This window comes from Cordyceps javanica, chromosome 1, assembly GCF_051103115.1.
Source record: "Cordyceps javanica chromosome 1, complete sequence".
NCBI classification, from domain to species: Eukaryota; Fungi; Ascomycota; class Sordariomycetes; order Hypocreales; family Cordycipitaceae; genus Cordyceps; species Cordyceps javanica.
Window position 1 is genome coordinate 6,292,433 of NC_139295.1, and position 18,202 is coordinate 6,310,634.

At 52.6% G+C, this 18,202-nt stretch overlaps 6 protein-coding genes across 6 annotated transcripts; 3 read left to right on the forward strand and 3 right to left on the reverse strand.

The window, feature by feature from the left end:
* Positions 1 to 272: 272 nt before the first annotated feature.
* V2A60_001901 (linker nucleoporin NIC96) lies at positions 273 to 3,853 on the reverse strand (the record flags this gene model as incomplete). Its single annotated transcript, XM_083253256.1, has 2 exons — positions 273 to 593; positions 644 to 3,853. 2 exons carry the CDS (start codon positions 3,851 to 3,853, stop codon positions 273 to 275), a joined length of 3,531 nt encoding a protein of 1,176 aa, XP_083109382.1.
* A 532-nt stretch (positions 3,854 to 4,385) lies between these two features.
* Positions 4,386 to 6,624, reverse strand: V2A60_001902 (uncharacterized protein; the record flags this gene model as incomplete). Its single annotated transcript, XM_083253257.1, has 5 exons — positions 4,386 to 5,462; positions 5,584 to 6,153; positions 6,210 to 6,335; positions 6,458 to 6,473; positions 6,590 to 6,624. The coding sequence occupies 5 exons, from the start codon at positions 6,622 to 6,624 to the stop codon at positions 4,386 to 4,388; spliced, it is 1,824 nt and encodes a 607-aa protein (XP_083109383.1).
* Positions 6,625 to 8,718: 2,094 nt separating this feature from the next.
* Positions 8,719 to 10,323, forward strand: V2A60_001903 (uncharacterized protein; the record flags this gene model as incomplete). Its single annotated transcript, XM_083253258.1, has 3 exons — positions 8,719 to 9,078; positions 9,131 to 9,367; positions 9,427 to 10,323. 3 exons carry the CDS (start codon positions 8,719 to 8,721, stop codon positions 10,321 to 10,323), a joined length of 1,494 nt encoding a protein of 497 aa, XP_083109384.1.
* Positions 10,324 to 11,039: 716 nt separating this feature from the next.
* V2A60_001904 (uncharacterized protein) lies at positions 11,040 to 11,285 on the forward strand (the record flags this gene model as incomplete). The annotated part of the gene is made up of 1 exon (XM_083253259.1): positions 11,040 to 11,285. One exon carries the CDS (start codon positions 11,040 to 11,042, stop codon positions 11,283 to 11,285), a length of 246 nt encoding a protein of 81 aa, XP_083109385.1.
* Positions 11,286 to 12,452: 1,167 nt separating this feature from the next.
* V2A60_001905 (uncharacterized protein) lies at positions 12,453 to 14,253 on the forward strand (the record flags this gene model as incomplete). Its single annotated transcript, XM_083253260.1, has 5 exons — positions 12,453 to 13,105; positions 13,155 to 13,227; positions 13,276 to 13,882; positions 13,974 to 14,080; positions 14,161 to 14,253. 5 exons carry the CDS (start codon positions 12,453 to 12,455, stop codon positions 14,251 to 14,253), a joined length of 1,533 nt encoding a protein of 510 aa, XP_083109386.1.
* A 228-nt stretch (positions 14,254 to 14,481) lies between these two features.
* V2A60_001906 (uncharacterized protein) lies at positions 14,482 to 16,397 on the reverse strand (the record flags this gene model as incomplete). The annotated part of the gene is made up of 4 exons (XM_083253261.1): positions 14,482 to 15,410; positions 15,476 to 15,708; positions 15,773 to 15,831; positions 15,897 to 16,397. 4 exons carry the CDS (start codon positions 16,395 to 16,397, stop codon positions 14,482 to 14,484), a joined length of 1,722 nt encoding a protein of 573 aa, XP_083109387.1.
* Positions 16,398 to 18,202: the final 1,805 nt, after the last annotated feature.

An 18,202-nucleotide genomic window follows, 5' to 3' on the forward strand; every position in this document is an offset into this window, starting at 1 on the left:
CTCGTAAAATCTACCCTGCAATACATGGCAGCAACCGGCGACCAGCGAGTGTACAGCAGGACTTTCGAAGGATCTGGTCAAGTAACAGGTGACAACAAGTCCATTGCACTCTTGTTCACGAACTGACAAACAGGACAAGTCAATATAGTACCATCGTTTAGATTTCGGTTTATTTTAGTCTACACATAGCCAAAACCATGACTTGAACCAGTATTAACATTCCCAGACAAAAGTATAATCACCCTGCTCACCGTGCACTTCCCCTTCTTCTTTTATTCCGCAGACGCCCTGGCCAGCGCCTCGTGCAAATGAGGCGGGAAGCGGTAGCGCAACTGGCTAGTGTACGTGGTCAAGTCGAGCGTCATTTGCTTAAGCTGATCCACCATCAACCTGCGCGTGCCCTCATTGCCGCTAAACTGGCCATTAGTGAGCTGCTCGCGCTGTCGCACGCAGCTGATGATGGTCCACATCAGTAGGTTGGGTACGTTGATAGAGACGGGCTGTGGAAGGGCAGAGAATTTAGCAGCGTAGGCGCGAATGGTGCTGGCGTCTCCGCCGGCGTCAAGCGGTAGGATCTCAAGACCCCGGATTTTCTATTCCTAGTTAGCAGCAATCCACGAGTTCCAGTAGGAATACAACTTACATCCAGGCATTGCGCCCACTGGTCGGCCTCGACGAGGCCCTTGATAGTACTCAGTTCCAACAAGACGCGGCAGGCCATCTTGTTGTGGTCCTGGATCTTGCGGTAGAACATAGCGTCACGCTCGTACATCCGCATCATTGTCTTGGCAAGCTCAATGGGATCATCAATGGCGGCCAAGCTCAAGCTAGTCCCTTGCTGGGCATCCGCTTCGTTGCCGCCAGCTCTGGGTTTGACAGGCATCAGGCGCATCGGATCTTCGCCAATTTCGAGGGAGATAGCTTCGCTGATAGCCCGGCTGATAATCGCAACGACGGCGTCATACTCACCAGCCAGATGATACAGCAGGACAGAGTCGGTAGTTCGCCCGTTCTCATCAGCGAAGCAAGCAGCCTGCAGCGTGACAGTGTTGATAAAGTCATCCTCATCGCTCAGACCGATCAGGGGACCGCGAATTTCGATGACACCACGAATACGTTGGCCGTCTGGACGGATATCGCCAATAAGCTTGCTAAATTCACGCGTTTCGAGTACCAGTTCACGCAAGGCTTCGTGACACAAGTTGCTTTGTCTTCGACCAGCCTCGCCGCCCAAATCTTGGTTGAGGCAGATCAGCGTCAAATAGTCGACGGCTGAGACAACATCGGCCGCACGGAAGTCGCGAGTGTAGTATCCAATCATCCTACCAAAGTTGATTTGAGGAAGGTTTTTGCTGCTGTAGCTACGAAGATCGTTCGGCGCCGACATCGGGTCACTGGGTCGTAATAGGCCGTAGTATTCGAGAGCGAGGCCGAAGTGAACAGCATCGACGTAGGAGAAAGAGTATAGGTAGCCAATGGCATCTTCAAACATCCCTGAGAGCACCTGAAGATAGAAGAACATCCCAAAGCTGCCACTGTTGTCGTCGGAGACGGTCTTGGGGAAGTGCTTGAGGCCGATCTCCCGAATGCTGGTTTGCAGCTCTGAGAGGCCATAGGACTCGCCTGCCATTTCGACAGTCTTGTCGCCTTCGCGAGCGAGGTTGAACTGCAGCCAAATCCAGTCATTGATGTCAGTGTTGAAGCCACTTAGATCCCGGTTCGCTAGTTCGATTCGGCCAATGACTTTGTAACAAGCCATGCGGAATGGATCGATGGAATTTTCTGGGGCATTGCGGTATCGCTGAACGTATTCGTTGGTACAACGCTCGAGAAGTTTTCTGTTGGTGATTCTGCGATCTTCGCTGGCAGCGTAGTTGTTCAGATAGGTCGAGAATGTTCTGTCGATTCCCCTGAAATGAGTGCTATTGTCGTTGACATACTTGGCGGCTTCATTGACATTGCCCGACCGTAGAAGGTAAAAGACTATTGCCCAAACAAACTCGCCCTGAACTTGCTGTAGTTCTGTATTATCAGGGACCAAGTCTTTCCTGGCCGAGCGAAGGCGGATGTATGCCTTGATCTTACTGGTGATATCCGGGAGACCACCAAGCTTGGCTTCATGTGGATGCTTCGAGATGAGGCTCTCCACCTCTCGAATGAATTGCTTTTCCAAAAATGCATTTGCGCCACTGAGGATCCTCTTCTTCATTTCAACAGACTGAGGAGAGTTCGGGTTCTCGTTCAGATACATGTCAGCGAAATGTCGCTCTTTTGTTGCGCTGTAGCCAAGAGGAGAATTGGCGGGGTCCTCTCCAACAATCTCAATCATGGCACGGTATGCCTCAACCACATGGAATGCATGGGAGTCGTGCGACTTTTCTTCAATCTGGCAGAGTTCGTGCAGAATAGGGAATGGACGGTTGTCAAGACGGTGCATATTCAAGTTGCGAACCTTATCGGAGAGCTTCAGCTGTCTGTCGCGCGTGGCACGGTCTTCCAATCCGCCCTTCTTTCTGGCTTCCGCTGCCGGGTCGACGTCTGTGAACTCCGATTCATGCATTCCGATGCGGCTAGGGGCACCGATAACAGAGCGATGTAATGCGGAATTCCCAAGGACGGAGCCGCGAGCGGCCTTTCCGGCGGTGCTCTGGGCTTTACTTCGCCGGGAGCGGCCAAAACCCCCTTGGCTTTCGCGACCAGTCGCCTCACTTGCGCGAGGTTTGATGCCAAAGTGGTCGTAGATCCGTTTGCGCTGGGCATCCCATTCCATAGCAACGTTATCCTCGAGGAAGTTATCAAAGTCGCGAACCGATCGTTCCAAGCCGTCCGAAATCATGCTGAGAGTCGTTTTGGTCTGCAAATTTGAGAGATAGGTCTCGACATCGATTTCGGTCGGAGCATAGCCGCTATGCGCGGCGCGTTCGTTGCGTCCCTGCACGTCTAGAAGTCCCAAGTCCTTGGCCGCAGCACCGGGATTGACACCCGCCGCAGCAAGCAAGTAGTGTGCCTTGCCTTCAAGAGGCTTCTCGCTCGGTTTAGACTGGAGCTTGCGTAAACGGTGCCGAAGATCGCCCAGGCCGAGCTCGAGGCTTGGAAGGTCTTCGATGTTAGAATTTGATTGGCCAGCCTTTTGTGTTTTCGCGAATAGGCTATCAAAGTACGCGCCTGCAGGCTGTGATGGCGCAGCCACGGCATTTTGGATGTTGCTCTGCGCCTGATTGACAAGAATGCTGCCGCCGAAACTAGACGCTGCTGGTTGTTGCTGTTGCTGCTGCTGATTACCAACGAGGGTTGATCCGCCGAGCTGGAAAGCACTAGGCGCCTGGTTTTGGGTTGCTTGACCCAAAGTGCCGCCGCCGAAAAGTCCACTGCCCGTTGTTCCCGATTGCTGTGCCTGGGCCTGATTGTTTTGACCGAAAAGTCCACCACCGCCGCCGCTTTGTGCTTGAGTCTGAGTACTTTGACCAAAAAGCCCACCGCTAATGGTACCTTGCGTCTGGGTCTGATTGTTCTGGCCGAAAAGCCCGCCACCAGTGGTCCCGGTCTGTGGTGTTTGGTTCTGCGTGTTTTGGCCGAAGAGGCCACCCGTCGCGCCGGGCTGTTGCGCCTGATTCTGCGTGGCCTGTCCGAATATACCACCGGAAGTGCCTGCAGCCGGAGCCTGTTGGGCTTGGGTGTTCTGGCCAAAGAGCCCGCCTCCAGCGGCAGGCTTGTTCTGGTTCAGCGCGCCGAATAGGCCGCCGCTCGGTGTCGGACTCGCGGCGGCGGTGTTCGTCTGCTGCTGATTCTGGTTGTTCTGGCCAAAAAGCGAGCCGGCTCCAGTGGCGCCACCACCACCACCGAAAAGAGACATTGTTGACTTGGCAGTGCTGATGCTCGACTCGTCGCACAGAGCTTCGAGATCAACAAAAGTCAGGCGGTGGCAGACCGGAGATGGGCGCGGCGAGACAAGCTAGCACGGGTCGAATGCGAACAAATCACGTCCGTGAGCTTCGCGCGGGATGGATTGATGCCGATGTGTGCCTAGTTTGACGTGTCGATGGTCGAGACCGGAAGCGTCGTCGCGTTGGTGTTCTGTTGCTGCTTTGCTTGGTTGCTAAGAATTTTGGCGTTTGGCCGCTTGCTAGGAACAAGGAAGCTTGGGCCAATCAGGGAGACGCAGGAGTGCGAGTGGGTCCGTGAACAGCTTGATGTTTGTCGCTTTTGACTAGGTGATGGAACGAAGACAATAGTTAAAAGGTGTGTTTTCTATCATAAGAGCTCATTTTTGTATTAGAAAGGATGCTTTGCGCAGCCTGGTACCCCGTTGAATTCAATGCTCTTTATTCTATATAAAATGATGTGTTTTGTGACTTGACTCCTTGTATTTCCCGCGGCTGAGTAGTTCAGGCGTCGCCGCCAAACTCCTTCTTCCACCTAGACGTAGCCTCATCCACCTTTTTACGGTAGGTTTGCTGAGTGTTGCACATTTCTAGATAGATGTCATATTTTGCGTCGAGCAACGCCAGCTCGCCAGCATCGGTACCGGGATCGACCAGGCGTCCGCGCTTGCTCATTCGATCCATGATGCTCCAGAGCGACTCAGGTTCGCGGCCCTCTTCGTTGTGACTGGCAGCCTTGGCACCGAGCATGGCAGCACCGTGTACCACAGCAGCGTGAACATAACGGGGAATCAAGACTGGCATCCTGCAGACGGTAGCCATCAGGTTCATCAAAATGGGATTTTGGCACTGAGAGCCCGACATGAAAATGGACGAGATTTCGTGGCCAGATTTGTTCATTTGCTCGACGATCTGGCGCGTTTGGAAGGCGATGAACTCCATGGTTGCATAATACCAAAGCGCCAAATTGTCGGTGCTCTTGTCGCTGTCGAGTCCTATCATGGCGCCCTTCATGGTAGCGTCTGCAATGGGAGATCGGTTACCCCAAAGATCACCGTAGAAGAAATGGTGGCGGCCGAGATAAGAAACAGCGGGCGCATTCTCTCTCTCGGCCATGAATTCGAGATGAGCATTGAGCCAGTCGTAAATATGCTTATCCTCAGCCTTGGCCAGAGCCTGCGTCGCATTGAAAGCAGGATGAATGTCCAGCATGTGTCGGAGCAGCTCTCCAGTAGCAGACTGACCGCCCTCAGCCATCCAATACTCTGGCAATAAGACATCACGGTAGGGGCCCCAGACACCTGGAACGAAAACAGGGTTCTTGGACATGGCGAGATGGCAAGTCGAGGTACCAGCGACAGCAGCAAGTCGGGTGAAGGCCTGGGAAAGGTCGTTGTGAGGGACGTTGGCATTGAGTTCGTCATCACCAAGATCAACCTTGGCACCAACAGTTCCAATCCACCCCGCATAAGCATCGATAACGCCACTACCTACGGCGATACCCTGGGGAAGGCCTAACTGATAGGCAGCCTGCTTGCTGAGGGTGCCGACACATTCACCTGCGCTGGCGTACCTTCCATTCTGTGAGATGCAATAGTTAGCTTCAAAATCGTAACTATTTTGGGAGTGTGCGATTCAGATATGATTGGGGCTTGGCTGGAGTGTTGAGCTACATCAATGTAATTGGGTCAGAATGGCTCACCACCTTATCAACGCCACCCATGCGCTTGAAGTTATCCTCAACGAGGTCACTCAGCCCGATAGAATCATAAAAGTCTTCCTGCCAGCCTTTGACACTGCCATCAACGCCAACAGGGACGTAGCCTTGTTTGCAGACGGTGCTGCAGAAGCTGCGGCTCTCGTTTCCAGTAGCAATGTGGGTGAGGGCATCACCGAGGTCATAGAATTTGGATCGGGCAAAAATTTCTGCTGGCATGTTGTTCTTGAGCCAGAGAATCTTGGGGATTTCCATTTCGATGCTCATTTTGCCTCCGACGTACTTGAGCAGGTTGTGGCCGGTGTTGTTGATGAGCTCGGTCTCTTCAACGGGTCGGTGGTCGAGCCACAGAATGACATTTCGGTCATTGCCGTCGTTTTTGAAGTCGGGGCCGGTAACAGGAATCGGTTCGTCGGTATCGGTCGAGAAGACGGCGAGCGAACAGGTGGCGTCGAAGCCAATTCCCTTGATAGAATTGGGGTCAACCTGGGACTCGCTGACCACCTTGCGAACGCATTCACAGATGCACTGCCAAATATCGGTGGTAGATTGCTCCTGATTGGTTGCATAGTTAGTTGGGAAAGCTCAGTAATTATACGTAGGCGACATACGTAGTAGCCGGTCTGAGGCTGCCACAGCTTAATGTCCTGAGCAGCAAGAGCCTTGATGTCACCGGACTCGTCAATGATACAAGCTCTCGCAGAGCCTGTACCGACATCGATACCAATGTAATGGTCCTGTAGTCTCTTGGTTAGGTCTGCGCCAAGTATTGAGTGAGAGAATGGGGGCCTGGAGAGTGGCAGAGCGGTGCACCCAGTTGCGGAACGTCGGCGGGAGGGGTAGCTAAGTGTGCGCTTACCAGCTTGGCTGGAGGTCTATTGCAAACCACACGGTCAGCGTAATGTTGCCATTATCTCAAGAACGGCATCTTTGAGCGAAAAAATGTCTGGCCATTCTGTAGGAACCAAGGGCGGTTGGTCGCAAGACGTACTCCATTGGGTTGATGGGTTTATTGTAGGCGTACATGATGGCAGCCTCGGAGCTCTGCGGGAATCGAGCAGTGACGGTGAGACAATGAGTTGCTGAAGATGTTTGACCAATTGATAAAAAAGAGAAATATCCAGATGCCTTTGCAGTAGAACACTGAATCAGACTGTCCAAATTTCAAGAAGCAGGTGTAGTAGGAGAGACAAAGGGCTCGGGGACTGCGGCGGAATCGGAGGGGGAGGGGAACAAGAGTATGGCGGGGAACTGGGGGCGTGTACCTAAGATCGGAGACATGCCAGCGTGATAAGCTTGCCCTGTTTGATGCTCAAGGTCGTAACTACGGATACCTACGGCGGGCTATCGGGGAGCTCGGTGACGGCGGCCGAGAGGCTCAAAAGATGTGCCGGGTGGCGACTCTAGCAGCCACTCTAGTGGCAACTTTTAGCGGGAGGCTGTAGGGATTCAGGGCACATTCCGTCCCGCTAGCGGACTTTTACAGCGCTTACGTGAAAGTTCTTCAGCGCCTCAACAGGCGATGACGGTGGCCGCTCCGTTGTATCTACCCCGCTATGATTTCAATTCTGGAGCCGCCTCCGGTTTTCAACTCGACAACCACTCATTAGACTCTGTCGCCTGAAAAATGTTAGTGTGAATACCGTCATTCGGCTGATGTGGGGGAGGGGCGTTCTTTTGTTGGCTTTATCCTTGATATAGTGAAGCAATTTTCGGTGGCGAAAACTGTTGCGCGAATCAGGAGACAGGAAAATGTGTTCACAATCTAGCCATGGTCCATGTCTGCGACGAAAGCCTGGCGAAAAAGAAAAGAGAGAAAAAGAAAGAAAAAGAAAGGACTGCAGTAAAGATTCCTGTACTATTACGAATGTGAATAAAAAAAAAAGGAAAAATGGGTGAGAAGTGAAGATGAAAAAAGTAAGAACACAATGAACAAGAGAGCTAGTAGAAGAAGTGGGCGAAAAAATGATGAAATACATTAAAATACTGGTAGTACGTCTATCTTAATACATCCATAGTTCTCTGACCCTCAGGCTCGTGCGTCTTATTTACTGAAGTGGCAGTCGTGCCATTTCCAACCCGACAACCGAACTCCCAACGATTATTAGCTACGTATCAGGCCAGAGAGGGAGCAACTTCCTTATATTTAGTAGTTCCAAAACCCTGTCAACGCCAAGTCTAGCGGACATCTCCCGATCAGTGCGGCATAATAAGCAGCGGTATATGCCGCTCCGACCTCCACTTGTTGAGCCATAGCAAACCCCTGGGGCAGCTGCCCGTCCACGCGTGGGGTTCACAAGCCTCGGGGCATTGCAACTCGTGTTCATTGCAGATTTAGAGATGACTGTACGAAGAGTGACCGAGAAAGTATAGCAGAAAATCATCTTTCATTGTCCTTAGAATGGTGTGCAGCCCCGCAACGCTCTGCTTGCCCGTGCTGTGCCGCGATCTCTCAATGTCACAACGGAGAAGAGGCGGAGAAAAAAAGGGCTTCTGCCACGAAAAGCTGCAGATTGTATCCGTACTCTCAATATTGAAAGCAAAGCCAAGAGACGGCGTGCCTCGCACACTTCCGAGACATTACGTAGAACGGCCCCTGGCTATACTTGGCCAGCACCGTGCTCGTCTGCTTGGCTACAGCGGCCTGCCAATTTGATACAAGGAGCATTGCAGATTCATTAACGCGCAAATACTTTATAGCGCCACCCTGCCCGTTCTTGACATATACATATCCTTGTCAGCCCGTGGCTTGGCTACGATTAAGCCGCATTATATTCTTCAGGCAATGCATATGGCTGGGGCGTACGGGGGAAAGCTGTATTATAATGTCCACTCTGCCCTCTTATGCAGTACAATCACGGGCGGGGCAGGTGCACATCACGTATAGCACAGTTCTTACATGCAGCGAAAATTTCTTTTTTTTCCCAAGAAATTCAGCTGGTCTCGGCTACCTGTACCATGCCTGCGGATATTGAGCAGCTGGCTGAGAGTAATATAGTACCACTAGTTATAAAGGCATCGTCCCCCTGAGATAATCCTATGCGAGTGATGCGCACTCTCAGTTGCGATTTATCATACCCAAGCTCACGCAGTCAAAAAAAGAACAACAGATGATTCACCATGCCGGGACCAATTCCACTTCGTATGCAGCAAGTGCACCTCGGTCGAGGCCCGCTGGGTTACCTAGTTGTCAATCCCTCTCACAAGACACCACAAGACGTTTACGCCAGTGAACACGAGAGGCAGGAGTCAATTCTTCTCAAAAGGTGTCCTGTAGACATTTGGCCCGGTGGTACATCGTACACGTATGGCTGCCCGCGACCAATTCTCATGTACAAGCGCCATCACAACCAGTTGGTACTATTTCATGAGTCAATTGTCATTGCAATCGTAGACATTGTCAAGAGATGGTTTGCAGACGTTGACGCCAGGTTCCCGGAGAGGATGCCACTGCACAAAGACGAAGAGAAACTCTTGCAGGTACGCCTTCTATGAGTTAATCAAATCAAAACAAATTTCTTACACGTTTCAGTGGCTGGATACGCAAGTCGAACAGGGAAACATTGCGCCGTACTCGGCAGAGACGCTCGGATCTTGGAGGCCCGATTTCCTTGTCGAGGACGAGAATGGCGACGAGAACTTCCGGCTTACAGAAATAAACGCCCGTTTCTGTTTCAATGGATTCATGCATGGCAGCTACGGACAGACAGCGCTTGACAGCATGGGTATGGACGAGTCAGGGCTCGTTGGTGCGGCGGACGGAGCAGAAGTACAACCACCCAACAACACTTTCAACGCTTCATCCAACGGTATGCTAACTGGCAGCAGTTTTTCAACGGACTTCTCCGCCTCTTCCGTCATGACCAGCCTCTTCATCTTTTAAAGGGAGAAGAAAAGGGAATTGACATTGGCATGTTCATCCATGCTGTTCAGCTTCGCCTGGGTGTGACCCCGCGCCTGATTACCCCCAATGACTTGAGACTGATTCCAGACCCCACGGACCCGAGCCGCACCATACTCTGCTGCTTGGTGAAGTCTTCCACCCAGACTACATCGCCGTTGAGAACAGCAAACGGAGAGGTGGTGGAGGAGATCCACCAGGTTGGGCTGGAGCTTCACCAGCACGAGCTCGCCGCCATGGACACCGACATGATGCACCACATCAGCCTGCGCTGCTTCAATGACATGCGCACGATTCTACTCGTCCACGACAAACGGATGCTGGGCATCATCCAGCAGGAGCTGCCGTCATTGGTGCGCCGTGGCGTACTCGCGGTGGAGCAAGCCCAGGCGCTGGCAAAGGGTATCGCAGACACGGCCCTGCCCGGGTCACCCTACATGCAGGACCTGCTCCACCAGTCCAATATCAATCCTGGTCTGAAGGACGAATACCTCCTCAAGCCCGTTCGCGGAGGCAAGGGAGCGGGGATCGTGTTCGGTGAGGACCTGAGCGCTGACGAGTGGCTGGCTGCGCTGCGAGACCTGCAGAGCCCCGTCCTGAATCCCGCCGGTGCAAGTTTCGTGGCACAGCGCAAGGTTGTGCAGCATAATTATGAACTTGTGCTCAAGGCTTGTGGAGAGACGCTAACGCAGCCTCTTGTTGGCACATATCACACAGTACACGGGGCATATCTAGGAATTGGAACGTGGCGTAGCAGCGGCGGCCGCATCTGCGCTGTGAGTACCGGAGGTGCCTGGATCTGTTCCGTGATTAGCCCCGACTAGGATGAACGCGCCTTTGTCTCTGGGACGAAATACATACATGGCTTTTTTTGAGCTTCTTGTGCTGCTAGTGAGCCAGCTTCAACCCTTTGTCTGTAGTATAATAAAAGCTGATAATGCTGTCATCGCGCTATACTACGGATCCTCCCCCATCCGTGCAAGGCGTGTAAGTGATGGGCGAAGCACAGACTCTTTTTACGCATTAGCGAGCCATTAGACTTTTTGATGTATGATAGCAATGGGTACGCTAGCGAGAAATTACATTAAGACCAAGCTTAATGTGTGATCTATAGATTGATCGGCCTGCCATTACATGGCTGACATTCGCGGGGTGACGGGATCGGCACCAGGGGGACGCCATTCGCCTAATGGCACTAAAATCGCGACATAGACGAACGTCTTGGAGTAATCTCCCCGCAAGCTACGGAAGCTTGGAGATGGCATCGCACCATCGCCAGGAGAAGATGCGCGACAATGCGGCAGTTGCACTGCTTTGTACATTGCTGGTTGAAGCTAACAATGGCGTCAACATTGTGTCTCAGGTCGCAAACCCCGAAGGAGACTATAAGAGCACTGAGAGGTACTAGTATTCGAGGAGTTTTCTTCTGTCGCTCGCTACCCTTTGTTCTACTCTTTGTTTACTTACGAAGAAAAAAAATCGCAATAAAAACTGACACCATTCTCTAATTCTCTTTTGAAACAACAAACCTACACACAAAATGAAGGCCAACACCATCGCCGCCATCGTGGCCACTCTCGTCGCCAGCGTCGCCGCTGCCCCCACTGAAAAGCGCGACCTGCCGCTTCTCGGCGGTCATTCCGGAATCATCAAGGGCGTTGGTCCTCTCCTTGACAGCGTCGAGAGTCTCATTCCTGCTCTTGGTGGCTCTGGCAACGGCCAGGGCGAAGACACGGCTGGCCCTATCCTCAGCGGCCTCGGCAAGCTGCCTCTCGGTGGTCGCTAATAAAGGCCGACTGTCCAACCGTCATCCATCTTACTCGCCGCACACTTCTCGACAAGATCATGTGGATTTCACGGGGTAACATTTGGAGGGATCCAATTACGTTTCGGGGTCTAATAGACAAGCTCTCTTTCATGTATACTGTTACTCAGTTATATTTAGATTAATATATCCAACGCCAGGAGGCTCAAAATCTCATCCCCCGCATCTATAGATCACTTCTTCTTAAGACATACTCGGGCCTTGTAACTGTATTTGTGGTCATGTTTCATCATATCTCGCCAGGTGGAGGCGATGGTTTTACACAAAGATTCTGATTCCACCGAACGAGATAATTGGCAGCTATGCGAGACTATAGAAAGGTGTTTGAGACGTAGTTTGCTATTTCAGCGACTGACACACGAGGCTCAAGGCCCGTACTGGTACATGCGTTGGGACTATGAGTCGCACCGGAAGCGTCAGCACCGGCAAGACTGACTGGAAACAAGGTCCTACGAGGACACACGGTATGATACTGGCTAGGTTCTCATGTGTACAAATGTTCTACAATAGTGCCGGCTCGGCTTCATTGTGCTGTAATCACATGTTGCTGAAGATCTCCTGTTTTCGAGATTTGGCCAGTTCCGTCGCAACGGTTGCCGATGCGTGATTTGATAGAGAGCTATTCGCCAAATTTATATAATTTAGCCGAGGGCCAAACAAACGGGATGGGCAACACACTAGGAACTCCAGAGACCCGGCCTTGTTTTAGACAAGCTAACCTGGCATTAGCGCGAACGCACAACAATGCAAGCGGGCACATGGTTCTGAGACAAGCTTATTGTTAAGGTGCAACGACCACACTGCAGCTGATCCTCTTCGAATCGCGGATCAGGATTCAATGTTCTCATCTGATCCCGGTGGGCGATCATCTTCTGGTCACGGGCCGTGTCTGGACACCAGTGGGCAGGTGGCGCGCGACAACCCGAAGCAGAAGTTACATGGGCTACGATCTATGGCCAGCTACCCCAGACTGGACTGTAGTGAAGGAAAATTGAGGATGGGTCACGCGATAGGACAAATATGTTTGCAACCGAAGTAACACTCGCCAAAGGAGACGCTATATATACCGAGGTTGTTGCTGGAAAGTTGCAGAGTAGCTAACGACTAGCCCAATCACCGGTCGCCACAATGCTTTACACCCAGATTCTGGCATTGATCGCTGCAGGCTTCGGTTCCTCTGCAGCATTTGAATACTACACTTTTGATGGCGAGGGCTTTCCTTCCTGTCACAACGTCACCGAGGTCCACGATGCACGCTCTGTCGCCGAGGTGCAGTCGCTGGTTCGCGATGCAGCCTCGCGTGGTCTGCAGGTTCGCGCCGGCGGCAAAGGTCACATGTGGTACGATACGCAGTGTTCCGACGACGCTACGATGATTATTCGCACCGAGTATGTGAATCGAATTTCGAATTTTTCGCTCGAAAAGTGCTCGAACGAGGGCACAGTCGTTATTGAGGGTGGCGTGACCTTTTTTCAGCTCGCCGAGTACCTTCATGAGCGCGGTGCCAACATCGGCACCGGCCTGGTAAACTGGAACATCTCCGTCGGAGGCAGTGTGGCCATGGGGGCACACAGAACCGCGATCCGTGAAAATGCTGCCGTCGTGGGTGGCGTGCTGGCCATTGATATTGTGGATGGCTCGGGCGAGGTCCGCCACATTGACAAGGACGAGAGGGACGACACCTGGCTGGCAGCTTCGACGTCCTTGGGCTTGCTGGGGGTGATTGTCAGATTGAAGATGAAGATATATGCCGAGACAAAGGTCTATGCGATGCAGAAGACGTGAGATACTCACAGACCAAAAGTCGGTTCATTGGCTGACCAGTGCTAGTCTTGACGAGAGAGATGTGCTTAATGGTGACATTTATGGCATGATTGCCCCATATATGACAGCCAACCTCTGGGTATACTCCCTGACCAACTTATTTGGAAACTTTCTAATAATGGTGTAGTGGTGGCCATACAAGCGCAAGTTCCACTGGCGCTATTACGATGTTGTCCCCGACAACACCTCGTCACAGAACGGCTTCCAGTCCACCTTTTCAATCACATCGCTTGAAGCCGCTGCTGCTCACGCCTTGCTCGACAGCGGAAAATACGTGCAGTCCTCCAACTGGATAGCCGAGGCCATATTCTTCGATATCTGGGAGAAGCCCAACTTCCACGACAAGGTGACCGACGCCGCCATCACCGAGTGGCCCGTCTACGGATCCAACTACGATGTCCTCATCGGCGGGCTTTACCCCAACCAGAAGCCGGAGTGGGACTACGGTCTGCGCAGCTATACTCTCGAACTTGCCTTTCCAGTCACGCGCGCCAATGAGATGCTAAAGCGCGTGCGACAGCTCTTTGACGAGGAGCGCAAGAAGCTCATATGGATGACGGCCACGTATCGGAGCGGCATCAACATCAAGTTTGGCAAGGCCAACTTTGACTTTTTGGGCCAGGTCACGACGGGCACAGAAGATGGCCAGGACTGGACCAAAGGCGCCATCATGCTGGACTTTCCGACATATCGCCCTGCGGTTGGCGACCACAAGCGGTATAACGAAGACTTCTGTAAGCCCATTTGTCTCTTATTCTGCGCTTACACTTGTAGTGCGAGCGGTTCTTTGTAAGCTTTCCGTAAAAGACCACTAACAGATCGAAGACATCCGACTTGCCAACACCCTCATCGACGAATTCCCTTGTCGCCCACACTGGACGAAAAATACGCGCGACGTTTTCAAGCGTGCCGTCAAGAACCTCGACAAGTCGGTAAGCTACTCAAATAATTCTCATTCTCTTAATTGAAGTTTAATGGTTCTTATTTTTTGCCTAACCTTTCTTGTTCACAGTACCTTGCCCGCTTTAAAGCTGTCAAGGACAATTTTGACCCAAAAGGTCTGTACCGCAGTGTTGTGGGCGAAATAATTGGCATGTACGATTGATCTACTTTATTATGACAATTTGTTGGAAATAAGCAGTCGGAGGCAAATTGAACCGTGCTGTGAATGAGTATATGCTTTTTAGATACAATCTAAGGTATTATGCGGGGATTCGCCCTAAGAAGGCGTAAGGAGCACGCAGGTGAAAACACGAAACAACACACTTCTATATCAACTTCGTAGCATACTTTAATACATGATACACCAAAAGCTTCGATGGTGACGCGATACTTAGGCCGAGACAGGCTTAGCCTCAGCAGTAGCCTCAACATCGTGAGGGTGCGCGGCGTAGTCATCCTCACCAGACAGCTCCTCAAGAGTCTTGCGGGCCGTCTCAGGAATGAGAAGTGTAGTCAGGCAGCCGAGAAGCATGAAGAGGGCAAAAATCTCGAGAACGTGGTCGAGCCAGGGAGACGCGTTGGTCTTGGTGGCACCACGGGTACGAAGACTGGCAATGGCGCCCTGGCCGATGATCGAGCCAATCTTGCCGGAGGCGGCAGAGATACCGTGCGAGGTGGAACGGTAGCGAGTAGGGAAGACTTCACCGGGGACAATGAAGGTGGTAGTGTTGGGGCCAAAGTTGAAGAAGAACTGGGCAATGACGTAGATGGCGAGGAGGCCGTTGGGGGAAATGTGGTGGTAGGCAAAGCCCATGACAATGAAAAGAATGGTGAGAATGATGAAACCAGCCATCTGGATAGGACGGCGGCCGAGGGTATCAATTGTGGCGACGGAGACCCAGTAACCAGGGACGGCACCGGCAAGGACGATGATGACGTTGCCGACGGCGGTGTTGTAGAGGAGCTGGTAAACGTTCTTGACGTGACCAGACGATGTAGAGTAGCCGATGGCCTCCAGGATGGTGCCGTTGTTCAGCGAGAGACCGTAGAAGGCGACATCAAGACAGAACCAAGAACCGGCAGTTCCGAGAAGGAGGAGGAAGTTCTTGCGCTTGGCGTAGTGGCGGCAGAAGTCGCGGAAGCTGGCCTTGGGGACCTCGAGGCCCTTTTCAGCCTGCTTATTGGCTTCGGCACGGGCAACCTGGTCAGGCTCGCCCTCGTGCTTGCCATTGATATAGGCCTTGACATCATCATCGGCCTGCTCGACATCGCGAGCAACGTCGAAGGTGTAACGGGGAGTCTCGGGGATGGTAAGACGGTCTATCATGGTTGTCAGCAACGTCGACGCGTGAAAAGAAAAAAAAAACAGTGCGTTGAATGCTTACAGTAGAGGGCAATGCAAGCGGGAACAACACCACAACCGATGAGCGTCCTCCACATCTTGTCGACAGCGACCTGGCAGTTGCCCGTGCAGTGAGCAACGTCCTTGGCACCCTCGAGAGCATTCTTGAAGCCGAGGGTGACGAAAAGCATGACGAGAGCAGCGCCGAGCTGACCAAAGCCCTGCATGGCAAAGACGGCGCCCATCATGGCACCACGCCACTTGGTGGTGGCGAACCTGCAACGCTGTTAGCCACGGTCATCTCGACCACAGTTACGAGAAGACTTGTTCGCAAACTTACTCAGAGGTAATGATGGAAGACAAAGGGTAGTCACCTCCAATACCAATACCCATAATGACCTGGAATCGAATTCGAATAAGCGATGGGGGAAAATGGGGCAGGGTCGATGTGCGAAGACACTTACACGCCAGAAGATGATGAGACCAACAATGTGAACAGCAGGACCGCCGGCAGTAAGAGACTGGGCGAGAGAAGCAAAGATGATGACCATGAGCTCGAGACCGTACATGCGCTTACGACCGACGATATCGGCCAGCATACCGAAACCAAGCTGGCCAACGACGGTACCAGCCGAGGTGGCCAGCTTGATGGCATTGTCAGAGGAAGCGGGCATCTTTCCGCTGCCGGGGTAGTAGACAATGCCCAGCATGATGGTCAGCATGGAGGCAGTGAAGATGTCGTACGAGTCAGTGAAGAAGCCGACACCGGCAACAACGCAGGCGCGGACATGGTACCAGCCGAAAGGAGCCTTGTCAATCTCGGCCAGGGCCAGACGACGTCTCTCGTTCAGGGACTCGACATGGGCAAACTGGTTGTTGAAGTTGGTGTAGGCAGAGTTGCCGCCAGATGTCTTGCCAAAGTTGGCGACAGTGGTGGTAGTCTGAGCGTTGTCTCCGGAGCTCATGGTGGCTGATGGAGGCGAGAGAGGGAGAGAGCCCGCGTCCAAGAGAGAGAGTTGAAGAGGAGCAAAGAAAGCCTGCCAAGTTGCCAAGGTCGATTGCCAAGGTCGATTGCCAAGGTGCTAGTCTTGTAGGAGAAGGGACAAGAGGAAGGAAAAGAAGAGGTGGGTGCCAGGGGATCTTCTTATATTACGCATGGAAATATGAGCTGAGGAAGGCAGTCGTGTGTGTATGAGGGCCGGGGGGGGTTGTCGAAACCGACGGCGGGGGACGGCGCACGTAGCATGCCCATCAATAGAGCTGCGTGAATGGCTCAGAGCTGGAAAAAAGATGGCGGCGCCTGACCCATACAGCTGCTGGATCGGTCTATCGATTTTTTTTTTCTTCTCTCATTTATTATTCTACGGCCGTTGTACTTGTTCCCGGGCAAAGAGGGCGGAAGGGGGGGGGTGTGGGCAGCCGGGCGGACAGACAGCCTGTCTAAGGAATAGCGTCTCGACCATGGAGACGAGGCGTTGATGGATATGGGAAAAACGGTACGATGGCAGAGGGATAGGGTGAGCAAGGCAGAAAGAAAGGAAAAAAAAAAAACTTAAACGATGGGCGAATTATGCGTGTTGCAGAGGTAATCGCAGCGCTGCTGTCGCAAGTTCATGTAAGTGGTCTCGTTCGGCGATGGGACGCCAGCCACCACGACCTAAGCCCGTCTGGGCAAGTCGCTGGCCAAATAAAGGTTCGAGATTGGGCCAGTGAGAGATCGGGAATGCGACACGTTGCCGCGCCACAGCGTGCCGTCTTTGCCAGGGCCGACCTCATGCACGGTGTCGGTAGCGAAAGAGGCTTCTTGGCAGCCGATTGGGCCAAGAGATGCGTTTGCGGGGACCCGTCGCTGATGAGGATGGTTGGTCGTTGTGTGTTTTTTTATTTTGTTTTGTTCTGCAAGAAAATGTTGCCGTTTTTTTTTTTTTTTTTTTTTTTGTGTGTTGTCGAGAGAGTCGTCGCGAACCAAGCCGACGGACGGACTAGTCGCGCGGTTGAAAGACGACCTCTATGAGCGTCTCTTATAACCATCATCATCCTTTGTTATTCCAGTTTCGCTTTCCGAAATTACTCCTCCTCTGCTCTCGCTGACGCACGCCCAGCTGCAGCTAGTGTGTGCCTCATCGCCGCCTTCGCGTCTCGCATGCCAAGCCCCATTGGCCGTCATTCTGGATCCCCAGTCCCTTTCAGGCCACCGAGTCTCCAAATAGTCTCGGCCAGTTTGACTTTCGGTCGGTGTCCTAGGCAGCTTCTGCACGAAATATGCGATGCCAAGTGCGCCTGCCTCACCTTGCGCCGTCTTGTTCCCAAATCTGTCTGCGCTTCTCCGCTGCTCCGGGCGCATCCTCCTCCTTTCGCCTCCTCCCCCCCCCCCCCCCCCCCTCCCTCCCGCCTCATTCGTCCTCTCAGCTGCATCTTCCCCGTCTTCCAGGCCGGTCTTACTTTCGGGTTACCCGGTCGCCGCTGTACATCCAGTTCCTGTCGCTCTTTATGGGACCCAGGCAAAGGGTCCTCCTTACTCAACTTTTAGCTTAATATTTGTCACTCCACAACCACCACCACGTGGGCGACTACCCGCCGCGGATTGCAGGCTTTCAAGTTCTTCAGCTGTGTTTCTGTCCCAAGTATTGATTAGGCTCGGCCAACTTCCAATTTTGGAGTTTGCAATTCACTCGTGAATTTTTTTCCTTTTTTTTTGTTCCGGGTTATATGTCGCGCGACTCATGAGAGCAAACCTACTAGGTCACAAGAGCAATAGTAACCCGTCTGG